General features: G+C 43.9%; 1 protein-coding gene across 1 annotated transcript in view; it reads left to right on the top strand.

The window, feature by feature from the left end:
- SLC6A7 (solute carrier family 6 member 7) overlaps window positions 1–16443 on the top strand; it is a 135769-nt gene that overhangs the window by 77320 nt on the left and 42006 nt on the right. The window contains exons 11-12 of the mRNA XM_040440693.1: window positions 6610–6709; window positions 14763–14863. Coding sequence (XP_040296627.1) covers window positions 6610–6709; window positions 14763–14863 — 201 coding nt within the window. The remainder of the gene's footprint in view (window positions 1–6609; window positions 6710–14762; window positions 14864–16443) is intronic.

Raw genomic sequence — 16443 nt, 5'->3', positions numbered from 1 at the left:
AGAAACTACACCCCTCAAGGTATTCAAAAATGATTTTACAAAGTTTGTTAACCCTTCAGATGTTCCACAAGAGTTAATGGCAAATGGAGATGAAATTTCAGAATTTCTATTTTTTGTTACCTTGTCTCAAAAAAAGTGTAATATAGAGCAACCAAAAATCATATTTACCCTAAAATAGTATCAACAAAACTGCCACCTTATCCCGTAGTTTCCAAAATGGGGTCACTTTTTTGGAGTTTCTACTGTAGGGGTGCATCAGGGGGGCTTCAAATGGGACATGGTGTAAATAAACCAGTCCAGCAAAATCTGCCTTCCAAAAACCATATGGGTTCACTTCTTTCTGTGCCCTGCCGTGTGCCTGTACAGCAGTTTATTACCACATATGGGGTGTTTCTGCAAACTACAGAATCAGGGCAATAAATATTGAGTTTTGTTTGGCTGTTAATCTTTGCTTTGTTACTGGAAAAAATGGATTAAAATGGAAAATTTGCCAACAAATTGAAATTTTGAAATTTTATCTCCATTTGCCATTAACTCTTGTGGAACACCTAAAGGGTTAACAAAATTTGTAAAATCAGTTTTGAATAGCTTGAGGGGTGTAGTTTCTAGAATGGGGTCATTTCTGGGTGGTTTCTATTATGTAAGCCTCACAAAGTGACTTCAGACCTGAACTGGTCATTTAAAAAGTGGGTTTTGGAAAATTTCAGAAAAATTTCAAGATTTGCTTCTAAACTTCTAAGCCTTGTAACGTCTCCAAAAAATAAAATGGCATTCTCAAAATGATCCAAACATGAAGTAGACATATGGGGAATGTAAATTAATAACTATTTTTGGAGGTATTACTATGTATTATAGAAGTAGAGAAATTGAAACTTGGAAATTTGCTAATTTAAATTTGGTATTTTTTTATAAATAAAAATGTTGTTTTGTTTTACTCCATTTTACCAGTGTCATGAAGTACAATATGTGATGAAAAAACAATCTCAGAATGGCCTGGATAAATAAAGCTTTTTAAAGTTATTCACACATAAAGTGACACTGTTCAGATTTGCAAAAAATGGCCCAATCCTTAAGTTGAAAATGAGCCCGGTCCTTAAGGGGTTAACAGTGACCTCCATAGTGGCCAGCCCTTTATTTGTGACCTTCACAGTCCCATGTCTCGTTAACAGTGATCTCCACAATAACCCGCCCCTTAACAGTGACCCCCACAGAGCTCTGTTCCCCTAAAATGTGACCTCCACAACACCCAGCCCCCTTAACATTGACCTCCATAGCGGACTGTCCCCTTAACTGTGACCTCCACGGTTCTCTGGCCCCTTAACAGTGACCTCCACAGCACCCGCCCTTTTAACAGTGACTGCCACAGTACCCTGCTCCCTTAACAGTAACCTCCACATTACCCCACTGCCTTAATAGTGACTTCCACAGTCCCCTGCCTCCTTAATGGTAACCTCCACAGTGCCCGCCCCCTTAACAGTGACCTCCACAGCACTCTGCCCCTGTAACAGTGTCATCCATCGTGCCTTGCCCCTTTAAAGGTGACCTACAACAGTGAAGAAAAATGGCTGGATTGCTATGGAAACCTGGTGTAAAACTGTGTATATGTCGAGACTAAGGGGCTGCGAGCGTTTATTGGTTGATAAGGATCATGTGACCGTGTGTATGGCAGTTGGTATATGAGTGAAAGACCTGCAGGCTTCTATTGGCTAATGCAGGTCATGTAATGGTGCCATATTTGCATTTTTTTGGGGGAATATCTTATGAACGGTACATCCTAGATAGCTGAGACCCGGTCTAAAACCTTCCCAGACAACTGATGTACCTATGTGCCAAATTCGGTGCAGATCGGTCCAGCTGTTTTCACTCATATTCTAACTGCCATACACACGGTCACATGACCCTTATCAGCCGATTGAAGCTCGCAGGTCCACCAGTCTTGACATACTCACAGTTTTACACCAAGTTTCCATAACAACTAAGCCATTCTTCTTCACTGCTATAGGTCACCTGTGGATAACACTGTTAAGGGGGCGGAGCTCTCAGGACATCACTGTTAAGGGAGTGAAGTGCTGTGGAGGTCACAGTAAAGGGGGCAGGCTTCTGTGGAGGTCACAGTTAAGTGGATAGTCCACTATAGGGGTCAATGTAAAGGAGTGGGCTGCTGTTGAGTTTAATGTTAAGGGGGCAGGGTGTTGTGGAGGTCACATTTTAAAGGAACTGGGCACTGTGGAGGTCACTGTTAAGGGGACAGGGTACTGTGAAGGTCGCTGTTAAAGGATCAGGTATTGTTGAGGTCACTAACAAAGGGGTGGCCGCAGTGGAGGTCACTGTTAAGGAGGTGGGGTACTGTGGATGTTACTGTTAAAGGGGTGGGCCGTGTGTAGGTTTATGTTAAGGGGGCAGGGGACTGTGGAGGTCACTATTGAAGGGGCAGCCACTGTGGAGGTCACTGTTAAGGAGGTGGGGGACTGTGGAGGTCACTGTTAAGGGAGCAGGGTACTGTGAAGGTCACTGTTAAAGGGGCGGGTGCTGTGGAAGTCTCTGTTAAGGGGGCGGGGTGCTGTGGAGTTCACTGTTAAGGTGGCAGGGTACTGTTGAGGTCACTATTTAAGGCCTGGGTGGTGTGTGTAACTGTTAAGGGGGTAGGTCACTGTGGAGGTCACAGTTAAGGCTGCGGGTTACTGTAAAGGTCACATTTTAATGAGGTGGGGCACTGTGGGGGGTCTATGTTAAGGGGCAGGGAGCTGTGGAGGTCAATGTTAGGGGGGTGGGGCTTTGTGGAGGTTAATGTTAAGGGTTAGATCACTGTGAAGGGTCACTGTTAAGGGGCGGGCTGCTGGGGAGGTCTTTGTTAAGGGGGCAATTGGGGTGCTGTAAGTTCCCTGACATGCGCGGAATGAAAGCCATAAGGGTAAGAAGTTTAAAGGGGTTTTCTCATCTCAGAAAATGGGGGCATATCACTAGGATATGCCCCCATTGTCTTATAGGTGTGGGTCTCACCACTGGGACCCGCACCTATATCGAGAACGCAGCCTCCCTCCATTCATTCTATGGGGCCGCCGAAAATGGCTGAGCGCTGGTGCGGCTATTGCCGTCTGCCCCATAGAAATAAATGAGAGCATGGGCCGCGCATGCGCGGCACGCTCCCATTCACTTCTATGGGAGAGTCTGGGATTAGCGCTTGGTGGTAGACGGACCCTGGGAAATCTGGGGTCCTCCAGCCACAGCGCTCCCTGCTCCGTTCTCGATATAGGTGCGGGTCCCAGCGGTGGGACCCGCATCTATCAGACAATGGGGGCATATCCTAGCGATATGCCCCCATTGTCTAAGATGGGAATACCCCTTTAAGTCTGTTGACATGCTCGGGACTAGGTACGATAACACTAGATTTGGGAGGATAGTAGGTGATACGTGGAGATTCCTAAGGGTGGAGCGTCTGATACACCTGGCCCAATGGCTAAGCAGATGACAATTAAATGTAATGTAATGGATCACATAATTGGTATAGAGACATGACGCAACCGTGGGAGTCTATAAAAGATCCATGCCACCCCCACCAATGCGTAGACTGTCAGATCCCCTGAAGACGCCAGGTTAGCTGACGAAACATGTCGGGGGACAGTCATTGAGGGTGCTTTTAGAGCAGGGGTGTAGCCTATAGACAGGGGCAGACACAGACAGCAGAGGGCCTCTGTGCAAGGAATGTACCTGTCGCCCCCCCCCTTCCCCAACCACACATACAAATTATACGTGCAAATAAAAAACATCTTGTGAATATGGATCAATATGTTTACAGTATGTATATATATTTTTTCATACTAGGCCACGCCTCTAACTCTGAACCAAAGCATAACTATACACAACCAGTCCCCTTAATGCCCCCACATAATAATTATTCCCCCTTTGTACCTGCACATTGTAGTAATGCCCACACTGTGCCGCCTTTACAGAAGTTATGCCCAGAGATGCCCACTTCACAGCAGTTATGCCCAGATCTGTGCCCATTTCACAGTAGTTATGCCCAGAGATGCCCCCTTCACAGTAGCTATGCCCAGATATATGCCCCCTTCACAATAGTTATGTCCAGATATGTGCCCTCTTCACAATAGTTATGTCCAAATATGTGCCCCTTCACAGTAGTTATGTCCAGATATGTGCCCGCATTACTATTACTCCTAGATACTCTGCTCTCTCTGTAACTGCCGCACCCTCTGCACTTTGACATGGCCAGTTGCAATAACATTTTCACTGCCATTTCCTTCCAAAGTAGACAGGGAGCGGCAGTTGCAAAGAAACCGGAGCCTCTACATGTAATGGTAAAGCCCCCTGTTGCTCCTACAGGCTAATTTGCATAAATTAAAACATAATTTTTCTCAGCAATGCGGGCAAATATGTACATGGGACCAACACAGATGCCTTCAGCTGCCAAGCGCACGAGTAACAGGTCAGCCAGTGTCATAGGGACAGAACTGCTGACAGATGCCCTTTAAAGCAGTTGTCCGGGTTCAGAGCTGAACCTGGACATATATCCTTCTCCCCCCACTCAGCCCCTCTGACATTTCATACTTCGATGCTCTCCCTTGGCCTGCGCTGTAAAGCGTAGGGCAAGGGCTGTTTTGATTATAGCCCTAGCAGTGTTCCCAGTGACGTCACTGGCACCGATGGGCGGCTTTACAGTCTAAGACAGCGCTAAAGCCCATCCATTAGTGCCTGTGACGTCACCAGACTCACTGCTAGACGGAACCCCCACCACCACCACCACCATAGTACCCCTACAGTGCCCTCAGTACTAATAAAGCAACCCTAATAGAAATAAGGCCAATCTATAAGGCACTCCTATGGAGCCCTCAGTAGTAATGCTGCCATCACTGCCCACAGTATTGATAATGATCCCTGCAGTGCCCCCTGTAATTATAATACCCCCTGGAGTTATAATCTTTCCCCATAAATTATAATGCTTGTCCTCTCCCTCCAGTCTTCTATACAATACAGTCCCATGTAAATAACATCACTCCTCTCCCTCCAGTCTACTATACCATGCAGTCCCATGTAAATCACACCAGTCCTCTCCCACGAGTCTTTATGATGCAGTCCCATTTAAATAACCTCTCTTCCTTACAGTGTTCTATAACATACAGTTCCATGTAAATAACTTAAATCCCCCTCCTTCAGCCCCTCCAACACATAGTCCCATGTAAATAACATCACTCCTTACCCTCCAGTCCTCTATAATATCCAGTCCCATGTAAATAACACCAATCATCTCCCCCCAATCTTCTGTAACATACAGTCCCTTGTAAGTAACAGCCATCTCCTGCCTTCAGCCCCTCTAACATATAGTCCCAGTTAAATAACACATTTTCCTCCCACTAAGCAGGGAGGAGTTATAACGGGGAAAACCACATCTCCCAGCATTTCTCTGGCACTTACATTTATTCCATCTCCACTGCTCAGCGCTGCCTCTTTCTGCACTGGTCACATTATGGTGACCTCATCACAGGTCCCACCACCACTTCCAGTGTTGAAAAGATCACATGACTATGATGTCATCGCAGGCCCTTCAGCTATGAACTATAGGCAGAATGGACTTCAGATTCACAGTAAGTCCTAAACAGCCCTCACCCAAACAACCCCCGACCTCCACCCCAAGGCGACCAGGTTACTCTGGCAGAGGAAGGGAGGAAAAAATAAATAAAATAAAAAACACATCAGCTGGCAGTGGGAAGGGCAGCTGGCAGTGGTCCCCTGTGCAGCTGAACCAGCTGCACAGGCGATATATCCTCCCCTGCCTATAGATATTGAGTATATTCAGCATAATGGAGTGTATTCAGCAATAAGTGCATTCAGCCTAACACAAGTGTATTCAGCATAATAGAACATATTGTTAAGGGGGTGGGGTACTGAGGAGGTCACTGTTATGGGGACACTGTGGATATCTATTAATCACACACACACATTAAATTAAATAGAGGAAATATACCCTTGAAAGCCGGGTCATCCTTTTAGTTCTAGATAAATAGGGATTGACACTGTAACCACATTTACAGAGATATCCTGGGAAAGGAAATCAGAGTTTGGATGATCAAACTTCAAAATGTTGGGTGTAGAAGGTACTTTCCAGATAATATCCAAGGTATTGAAGAGGAGGATTAAATGTAATTATATAGATATATAAAAGCTACAACTAAGTAACTCTATATTTATAATCGAGATAAGTGATAAGATAAGGTTAGCTCAAGTTATATTTTAGGGTAGCATATGACTAGTCATGGCAAGTAAAAAGCTCAGTCTGTGTCACCTCAGAACACCTACAATTATTACACTAGTGGTGGCAAGCCTGGCAGAGGTGTAGTTATAGAACAGAGAACGCAGTCACTCACAAACCCTGGTGCCTTAGGGGGTCCAATAACAGCATCAGCATTATCAATGGCACACAGTAGGTGGGAGCATGTTAAAGATTTTGCAGTAGATTCACAAGGTCACCTCTGGACCTCCCTTCCCACATAATGTATCTTAAAAACCATGTAGAACTGTGTTGAGGTACTATGAACAACATTAAATGAAGCTACTTGTAATATGTATACCAAATGTTTTATCTGTATGTCTTAGGGTGGAATGTACTGGTTGGTCTTATTGGATGACTATAGCGCAGGGTTTGGTCTACTGGTGTTAGTCATCACATTCTGCCTTGCAGTTTCAAGAGTTTATGGTAAGATGTGATATTTTATCATTTCCATGTTCATGTCTATCCAATGCTATGTGTTTTATGTGAGAAAGTAATAACTTGTACTGAAATATAAAATGATATTAATATGTCATGATTATTATTGTGAGTAACATTATTGGCATTAGCACTATGACTGTATGACTTATTTGCCGGTATTACTTGAGTTATAAATGTGGGCATATGAGTATGGCATTAGTGTTATTTAGAAGAGCAGAAGAAGATGGGATACAGCAGCCCGAGCAGCCAAGGTAAGAAAATATCCACTGATAGAAGCTTTAAACAGTTTATTTAAGGTTGTTCAGGTAATGCCTTTTGGGGCTGGAATGGCCCCTTCATCAGACCAATACAAGGACTAGATGACTAGGTCAACACATTTCTAAAACAGCAGGTCTTGTGGCATTTTTCCAATGGTTATTCCCTAACAAAATAGTTCAAGGAAGGAAAACACATGAACTGGTTCTTGGACACCAAGGCTCATTGATGTGCATGGGGAACTGGACCATTGATCAATGGAAGAAGGTGGCCAGCTCTGATAAATCACATTTTCGTTTACATCATGCGATAGCTGGGTGCATGTGATGGCAACAGGATGCAACGTTGGAAGAAGGCAGGCCAGTGGAGCGTCCTTCACTCACTGCGCCTGGGCCTAATACTAAAATGGACGACACAGGCGTCGGATTTGCGGGGCACGGAGGAGACCGAGGATGTCAATCACCTTTACAAGGGCGTGCCAAACGGTGAGAGGACGGAGCCTCTAGGTGCTGCAGCAATGCCCGCTAGCACCTAGAGGCTCATTTGCATATTATAAAAGTCATTATTTAGCGCAAACTGCGGCAGGCAGGGAGATATAAGTCACACAGTTATGTTCTGCTGACATTAGCACATCGCTAATGTCAGCCAGCTACATAACGATTATTCTGATGACAGAAACCCTTTAACACCTTTAGAGGAATACAGGGAGTGCAGAATTATTAGGCAAGTTGTATTTTTGAGGATTAATTTTATTATTGAACAACAACCATGTTCTCAATGAACCTAAAAAACTCATTAATATCAAAGCTGAATATTTTTGGAAGTAGTTTTTAGTTTGTTTTTAGTTTTAGCTATTTTAGGGGGATATCTGTGTGTGCAGGTGACTATTACTGTGCATAATTATTAGGCAACTTAACAAAAAACAAATATATACCCATTTCAATTATTTATTTTTACCAGTGAAACCAATATAACATCTCAACATTCACAAATATACATTTCTGACATTCAAAAACAAAACAAAAACAAATCAGTGACCAATATAGCCACCTTTCTTTGCAAGGACACTCAAAAGCCTGCCATCCATGGATTCTGTCAGTGTTTTGATCTGTTCACCATCAACATTGCGTGCAGCAGCAACCACAGCCTCCCAGACACTGTTCAGAGAGGTGTACTGTTTTCCCTCCTTGTAAATCTCACATTTGATGATGGACCACAGGTTCTCAATGGGGTTCAGATTAGGTGAACAAGGAGGCCATGTCATTAGATTTTCTTTTTTTATACCCTTTCTTGCCAGCCACGCTGTGGAGTACTTGGACGCGTGTGATGGAGCATTGTCCTGCATGAAAATCATGTTTTTCTTGAAGGATGCAGACTTCTTCCTGTACCACTGCTTGAAGAAGGTGTCTTCCAGAAACTGGCAGTAGGACTGGGAGTTGAGCTTGACTCCATCCTCAACCCGAAAAGGCCCCACAAGCTCATCTTTGATGATACCAGCCCAAACCAGTACTCCACCTCCACCTTGCTGGCGTCTGAGTCGGACTGGAGCTCTCTGCCCTTTACCAATCCAGCCACGGGCCCATCCATCTGGCCCATCAAGACTCACTCTCATTTCATCAGTCCATAAAACCTTAGAAAAATCAGTCTTGAGATATTTCTTGGCCCAGTCTTGACGTTTCAGCTTGTGTGTCTTGTTCAGTGGTGGTCGTCTTTCAGCCTTTCTTACCTTGGCCATGTCTCTGAGTATTGCACACCTTGTGCTTTTGGGCAATCCAGTGATGTTGCAGCTCGGAAATATGGCCAAACTGGTGGCAAGTGGCATCTTGGCAGCTGCACGCTTGACTTTTCTCAGTTCATGGGCAGTTATTTTGCGCCTTGGTTTTTCCACATGCTTCTTGCGACCCTGTTGACTATTTTGAATGAAACGTTTGATTGTTCGATGATCACGCTTCAGAAGCTTTGCAATTTTAAGAGTGCTGCATCCCTCTGCAAGATATCTCACTATTTTTGACTTTTCTGAGCCTGTCGAGTCCTTCTTTTAACCCATTTTGCCAAAGGAAAGGAAGTTGCCTAATAATTATGCACACCTAATATAGGGTGTTGATGTCATTAGACCACACCCCTTCTCATTACAGAGATGCACATCACCTAATATGCTTAATTGGTAGTAGGCTTTCGAGCCTATACAGCTTGGAGTAAGACAACATGCATAAAGAGGATGATGTGGTCAAAATACTCATTTGCCTAATAATTCTGCATGCAGTGTACAGTGAAGCATAATATCTTTGAAAAATATCAAGTATCTCATTTTTGTCAGATGTCAATGCAAAGATGCTCGCAAAGACGGGACACATGGAGGGGTGGTGTGATCCCAAGCCAAGATGGCCAGCATTCGACCTGCCTTTTCCCCCTCTTCATAGTACTTCTGATGCATAAAAGATCTCTTATGTATGGTCAAATCCATTAAATAGGTATTAAATTATTTCTGTGCCTCCTACCAAGCATCTCTATTTATGGAATTGTTCTCGGCAATCATTGCTCTTTCCGATTCCTCCAAACGGAAACGTAGATTATTACCTAGAAGACTAGTTTGTCGTTTCACCCTATATATTTGTTGTATTAGAGAGACTGTAACCCAGGCCTTCATAACTTCCCACACAGTACTTAGAGCCACAGAACCTATATTATTTTCAAAATATGCTTTAAGATCTCTTTCAATCCTATCTAATGGTATCACTGTAAGCCAATGGGGATTTAATTTCCATGGCCTGTTATTTTTTTGTCTGTTTCCTAAACTCCCAAACGTACAGCTAATTTTTAATGGAGAATGAGCTGACAAACCTCGCGCAAGATACACTGCTTCTAAACACATAGATAACATTTGTTCATTGCCCAAGGCCATATCTATTCTCGAAAGAGTATTGTAGGTAGTCGAGTGACATGAAAAGCACCGTATATCAGGGTTCTTTATTGTTCTGTCTTCATACACGTTCACACAGTGTGCAGTCTGACATTCAGCATAAACCATTCCTATTTTCCAAAAAAGAGGACTGCTCTTTGCAGGCTAATTTGTTTATTGGTCAACAGGTTGTACTCTCGGCGCGGTGCGCGTGAGTGAGAGATTGTACAAGTGTGCGATTGATTTGTAAAACATGACTGTTGATTGGCAAAACAGGATTGTCTGGTAAAACTACAAGAATACAAATAGCATGTATAAGTATTAAGCATAGAATAGCATGTACTAAAACATTACATTAACACTAAAGTACATGGTAAAATGGCTGCCTATACATAGGATTGCATGGCTAGCTAACAGTAGTAACTCCCTGAGTAACAATTATAACTGGCTGAACAGCTCTGCATAACATAATATCCCTGAAACAAAGGTAGATCTCTCACCAGATACGCTTTTACAAGGATGGTAGAGTTTGAGAAGGAGATATGCAGAAGGACAGCTCTGCTGATGTGCTCTGGTGACTGGAGACTTCTCTCTCCTAGGATGCTTTGTACTCCCACAATGCTTTGCTCCACCCACAATGCAGCAGTCTTTGTAACAGGAAAACAAAGTGTCATACAGCTTAACACCGCTAGATGGTGCTATAACCACACTAATCATTACAGAAATACCAAGGCTCCGGAAGATGTGATCTGTAATCATTTTCCCTAACCCTGTTGGGCAGAAGATTTATCCTCCATAAATCATAAAGCCTCAATTCCTCTTATAAATGCCCGAATCGGGTACGTGGACTATCAAGCAAGGAATAACAACTAGTGAATTTATCCATATATGGATGAACATATCTGTTAAAATCTCCCAATATAATATAAGGACATATCGGACATGAGAAAACAAAATGGAGTACCTTCAATACCCATAACGGCCTCATTACAAGGCTTGGTGTCTAGGATAGTTTCCCCCCCCTGAAAATGAGACCTCTCATTCAGATCCCCCTCCTTTTCAATATCCAGTGTCCCAGGAAGGAGATACCTCTCCATCTTTGTATTTTGGTCCTATGCTCCCTTCCCTCGGCGAGATGTTTGCAGGCCTGTTGGCGTAGCTTGTGGGCCTAATGGTGAGGTATGTGTTACAGACTGTAGGGTGGCATTCTCTTGCATAGAGCCATGATAAAGGTTTTCTTTCTGGCGCCTCCCCATCTTGTCCGTCCTTCAGTATCTCCGCCAAACCTTTGCTCCAGTTACACTGGGGCCCAGGCAACCACGTGACCACAGCACCGAGCAAGCAGGCCAGCCACGCCAGAGCACACGCCTCACATGAACAGGAACTGGGGCTCATCTCCAGTAGGTATCTTTAGTAGCCTTTTAGCTTTGAACCTCAGCCACCAGGCACTTCAACTAGGCACCAAGCAACATGTGTGTGGGCCCAGGAGCTAGACGGCAGTCGGTAGCTGGGGATGAGCGCCGCACAAACGCTCACTCACTCACACATCCAGTCATGGGCCCAGTCATTATTAGTTACGCCACTGCAACTACCTAAACATTACTGCAAACCAAGTGCAACCAAACCTTCACAATAATGGTATTCTCTAATAGCAGTAGGTTCTTCAGCAGTATCATTTAAATCCAATCTGATATCTGTGGGATATGTTAGAAAAACAAATCTGATCCATAGATTCCCCACTTTACCATTCATAGGTCTTATAGCATCTGATGCTAATGTCTTGGTGCCAGATATTCTAGGACACCTTTAGAAGTGGAGTCCAAGCTCCTATGGATCACAGATGTTTTGGTGGAACAGGGGTACCAATATACACTGCTCAAAAAAATAAAGGGAACACTTAAACAACACAATTTAACTCCAAGTCAATCACACTTCTGTGAAATCAAACTGTCCACTTAGGAAGAAACACTGAGTGACAATCAATTTCACATGCTGTTGTGCAAATGGGATAGACAACAGGTGGAAATTATAGGCAATTAGCAAGACAACCCCAATAAAGGAGTGGTTCTGCATGTGGTGACCACAGACCACTTCTCAGTTCCTATGCTTCCTGGCTGATGTTTTGGTCACTTTTGAATGCTGGCGGTGCTTTCACTCTAGTGGTAGCATGAGACGGAGTCTACAACCCACACAAGTGGCTCAGGTAGTGCAGCTTATCCAGGATGGCACATCAATGCGAGCTGTGGCAAGAAGGTTTGCTGTGTCTGTCAGCGTAGTGTCCAGAGCATGGAGGCGCTACCAGGAGACAGGTCAGTACATCAGGAGACGTGGAGGAGGCCGTAGGAGGGCAACAACCCAGCAGCAGGACCGCTACCTCCGCCTTTGTGCAAGGAGGAACAGGAGGAGCACTGCCAGAGCCCTGCAAAATGACCTCCAGCAGGCCACAAATGTGCATGTGTCTGCTCAAACAGTCAGAAACAGACTCCATGAGGGTGATATGAGGGCCCAACGTCCACAGGTGGGGGTTGTGCTTACAGCCCAACACCGTGCAGGATGTTTGGCATTTGCCAGAGAACACCAAGATTGGCAAATTCGCCACTGGCGCCCTGTGCTCTTCACAGATGAAAGCAGGTTCACACTGAGCACATATCCACCAACGTCACGTTGCACCACAGACTTTTCAGGAGTTGGCAGATGCTTTAGTCCAGGTCTGGGAGGAGATCTCTCAGGAGACCGTCCGCCACCTCATCAGGAGCATGCACAGGCGTTGTAGGGAGGTCATACAGGCACGTGGAGGCCTCACACACTACTGAGCCTCATTTTGACTTGTTTTAAGGACATTACATCAAAGTTGGATCAGCCTGTAGTGTGTTTTTCCACTTTAATTTTGAGTGTGACTCCAAATCCAGACCTCCATGGGTTGAAAAATTTTATTTCCATTTTTTTCATTTTAGTGTGATTTTGTTGTCAGCACATTCAACTATGTAAAGAACAAAGTATTTCAAAAGAATATTTAATTAACTCAGATCTAGGATGTGTTATTTTTGTGTTCCCTTTATTTTTTTGAGCAGTGTATTATGCAAGTTGGTTTGAAGTTTCGAAACCATGGCTGATTGGTATATGTATATATGTATAGAGGGCTCTGTTCTATACAATAAAGCTTTATTCTGTGATAATTAGCCATTATTTAAAATTATATAACCCTTGTAATCTAAGTGTAGCGTTTCCCTGACAGTTCTTCAGTTTCCCTGTTAGTATCATTATGGTGATGCTGTATGAAACACATGATTGTGCATCAAATTCAGCCTCTCACACACAAGCTATTAGATATGCACTGCTGATGTACAGTGACGTAGATGGCGGCTGTATCTGACCCATCTTGCTGATGTCTTGGAAGAGTGATAATGAAGTGGAAATTGCAATGATCAGCAGGGAAGTGGATATCACACTGAACTGCAATAGAAGCTGTTGTATCAACACGTTAGATCCATGCAGGGAATCCAGAATGTATATCAGTTTCTTTAAACAGCCCATGTCAGCAGGATCAACACGATCAAACCAGGCATTCTCCCAGGTAGGGTTGATTCTACTGATTAAAAATGATACCTGTCCTGTGAAAATCAGTTGTTAAATTCCAGAGTAAAAAATAATTGTATTTTCTATGCAAATAAGGGATTCAGTGCACTAAGGGGTGTGGCCATCACTGGAAAGCTGAGGAGCAGAGGTGCACAGAGAGGTTAGGCCCCCAACTCTCGCGGCCATTACAGAGCCGAAACTATGTTTGCAACAAGCAGCACACCGTCTTATTGATGTAGCCACAGAACTTACACGTGCCACAAGGAAAAGTTCCCGAAATAGGATTATGTAACCAGGTATGCTGTTTAGGACCTTGGTACATACTGTGAACTAGAATATCACGCAAATTCTGGCTACGACGGAAAGTGATTGCTGGTTTATCCGGGATAAGGTGACCAATATCCGAATCGGATCTGAGAATATACCAATGTTCTGATAGTACATGACGTACCTGGTCATGAGCACTATCAAATGTCCCAATGATCCGCATATTATCCATCCCTTGTGCTACCTAATAACAACTTTATGTAGCATGTATTGGTTTTAGGCAGTTTAGGTGTAGTAGCTACTTGGCTCCTGATGAAGTGCATGAACCAGCTGCACAGAAACGCGTAGAGCCGTAGCTCAGTGTGTACAGACCTGCTGGTCGTTGTAGCGCATCTTTGCCAACACCAGGATTGGTCGGCGTGGTTTACTCGCCTACATGGGGGTTAGTGTTTGAGAGTCGGCATAGTACACGGTCGCTCCTTTCACTAACCGCTACTGCTCAGTGATACGCCGATCACTGGTCAGTTCATTTGTATGCTGCGTGTGATATCTCCTTTATAGGTCTGGGATATTAAACTATGATATCATTCCCTTAGGATATACCACACTTTCAGCAATTATTCCACCAGCACATATCGATTGCACAGGCAGCACCTGGCCGTTCGGAGCACCATATCCGATTATTAGTGCGGTGGTTTTAGTTATATTAGTCCGTCTATCTGTGCATGATATCTCAAGTAGTCCCTCCCATGTACAATAATAGGCAGTGGCACTGTCGATATATGGTGAGGATACATCAATCTGGATAGACGGTTTAGTCTTAGTATTACCAATATAGGTTTCACCCCCTTTCCATTAGTAGCACTAATAAAATATTTATTATTTTGCTCCATTTTAACGTCCTCTTTATAATTAATTGTCTGTCATTATACTATAGGGACGTATACCCAATACATCTTGCTCTTTAATTTAATATCTTTTATGAACAAAAAAGTTATTAAAAAGGCATTTAATTGTTTTTGTAATATTTTACTTGTCTAGGAATCAAGAATTTCTGCAGGGATATACAAATGATGCTGGGATTTAAGCCAGGAATATATTTTAAAGCATGTTGGGCCTTTCTATCACCAGTCACCTTAATTGTGAGTAATTTTGCTAAATGTTTGCTATAAGTTTACAGTAATGTTAAACAATACTTGCATACTCTCCCAGAATATTCAGGAAGCTTGCATTAAAAGGGGAGATCTCCTGGACCCCAGAAGCACAGTCAAGTCTCTCAGGCGCTGCATTCTGATGACCCACGCACCTCTCCTCCTTCCCGCAGTTCTCTTCACTGCTGGGTGCCTCTGCAGACAATGTCCCGACACAAGCCCCTCCATCAGGATGTTGTCTGCAGTATTGCCAGTAAAGAGGACTTCAAGCTGCAGGAACCAGGAGAGGTGAGTATGTTCAGAGTGTGGTCAGGGGTCTTGCTATGTTAGTATGTATGTATTCATGTAGTGGGTCTGTGGTCTGTTTTTGTTTATGAGGTTAACTTTTTTTAGAAGGTCTGTTAATTTGGTCTAGTTTGAATTCTGTATTTATTTAGAGATCTATTGTCAGGCTTTTTAGGGGTCCGGTCTGTGGTCTCAGAAGTCTATATTTGTTTAGGGGGTCAGAGGTTTGTATTAGTTTAGAGGTCTTGTTTGGCATCTATGTTTATTTACGGAATCAGTTTTTGTTCTGATGTCTGAATTTAGGGAGTTTGTATATATTTAGGGGGTTTAGTCTAGGGTCTGTATTTATTTAGAGGTCCCCTTAAATGGATTTAGTACGAGCACTACTTCCTCTTCAAGATTACACTGCGTGTCGTCTTGGAAGTCTCAATGGCACAGTGTAATTACAAGTGCTTGTTCCATTCACTTAAATAAGATGAGCACTTGTAATTATACTGCACGGTTCCCACAAGCGAGACGCCATGCAGTGTAATCTTGAAGGGGAAGCAGTGTCGTACGAGCGTCACCTCCTCTTGAAACAGCTGATAGGCGGAAGTGCTGGAAGTTGGACGCTCACCAATCAGAAATTGATGATCAATATGTACTGGCTTCACAACCCCTTTAAACAATTTGGGCTGCAATTCCTGCATTGTTTCTCAGAATCGTCTTAATGTCACATTTAAAAGTATCAGTTAATACATAGCCATTGGCTAACAATCACCTTTGTTTACATTTATATTAAAGAGGACCTTTCATCTGTCCAAACATTGTAAACTAAGTATCATGATCTGTACAGCGGCGCCCAGGGATCTCACTGCACTTACTATTATCCCTGGGCGCCGCTCCGTTCTCCTGCTATGCCCTCCAGTATGTTCGGGGACTTGGTTATAGTAGGAGGAGACTTCCCTTGTTCTCCTGGGCGTCGCCTTCTCCTAGGCTGTAGCGCTGGCCAATCGCTGCGCAGAGCTCACAGACTGGGAGAAAAAAACCTCCCAGGCTGTGAGCTCTGCGCTGCGATTGGCCAGCGCTACAGCCTGGGAGAAGTAGACGCCCAGGAGAACAAGGGCAGACTCCTCCTACTATAACCAAGTCCCCTAAGTCTCCGCCTACTATAACCAAGTCCCCGAACATACCGGAGGACATAACGGGAGAACGCAGCGGCGCCCAGGGATAATAGTAAGTGCAGTAAGATCCCTGGGCGCCGCTGTACAGATCATGATACTTAGTTCACAATGTTTGGACCGATG

This window comes from Bufo bufo, chromosome 1 (genome assembly GCF_905171765.1).
Source record: "Bufo bufo chromosome 1, aBufBuf1.1, whole genome shotgun sequence".
Classification (NCBI taxonomy): domain Eukaryota; kingdom Metazoa; phylum Chordata; class Amphibia; order Anura; family Bufonidae; genus Bufo; species Bufo bufo.
Note: the sequence above shows the minus strand (reverse complement) of the source record. Positions and strands in the feature narration are given on the sequence as shown.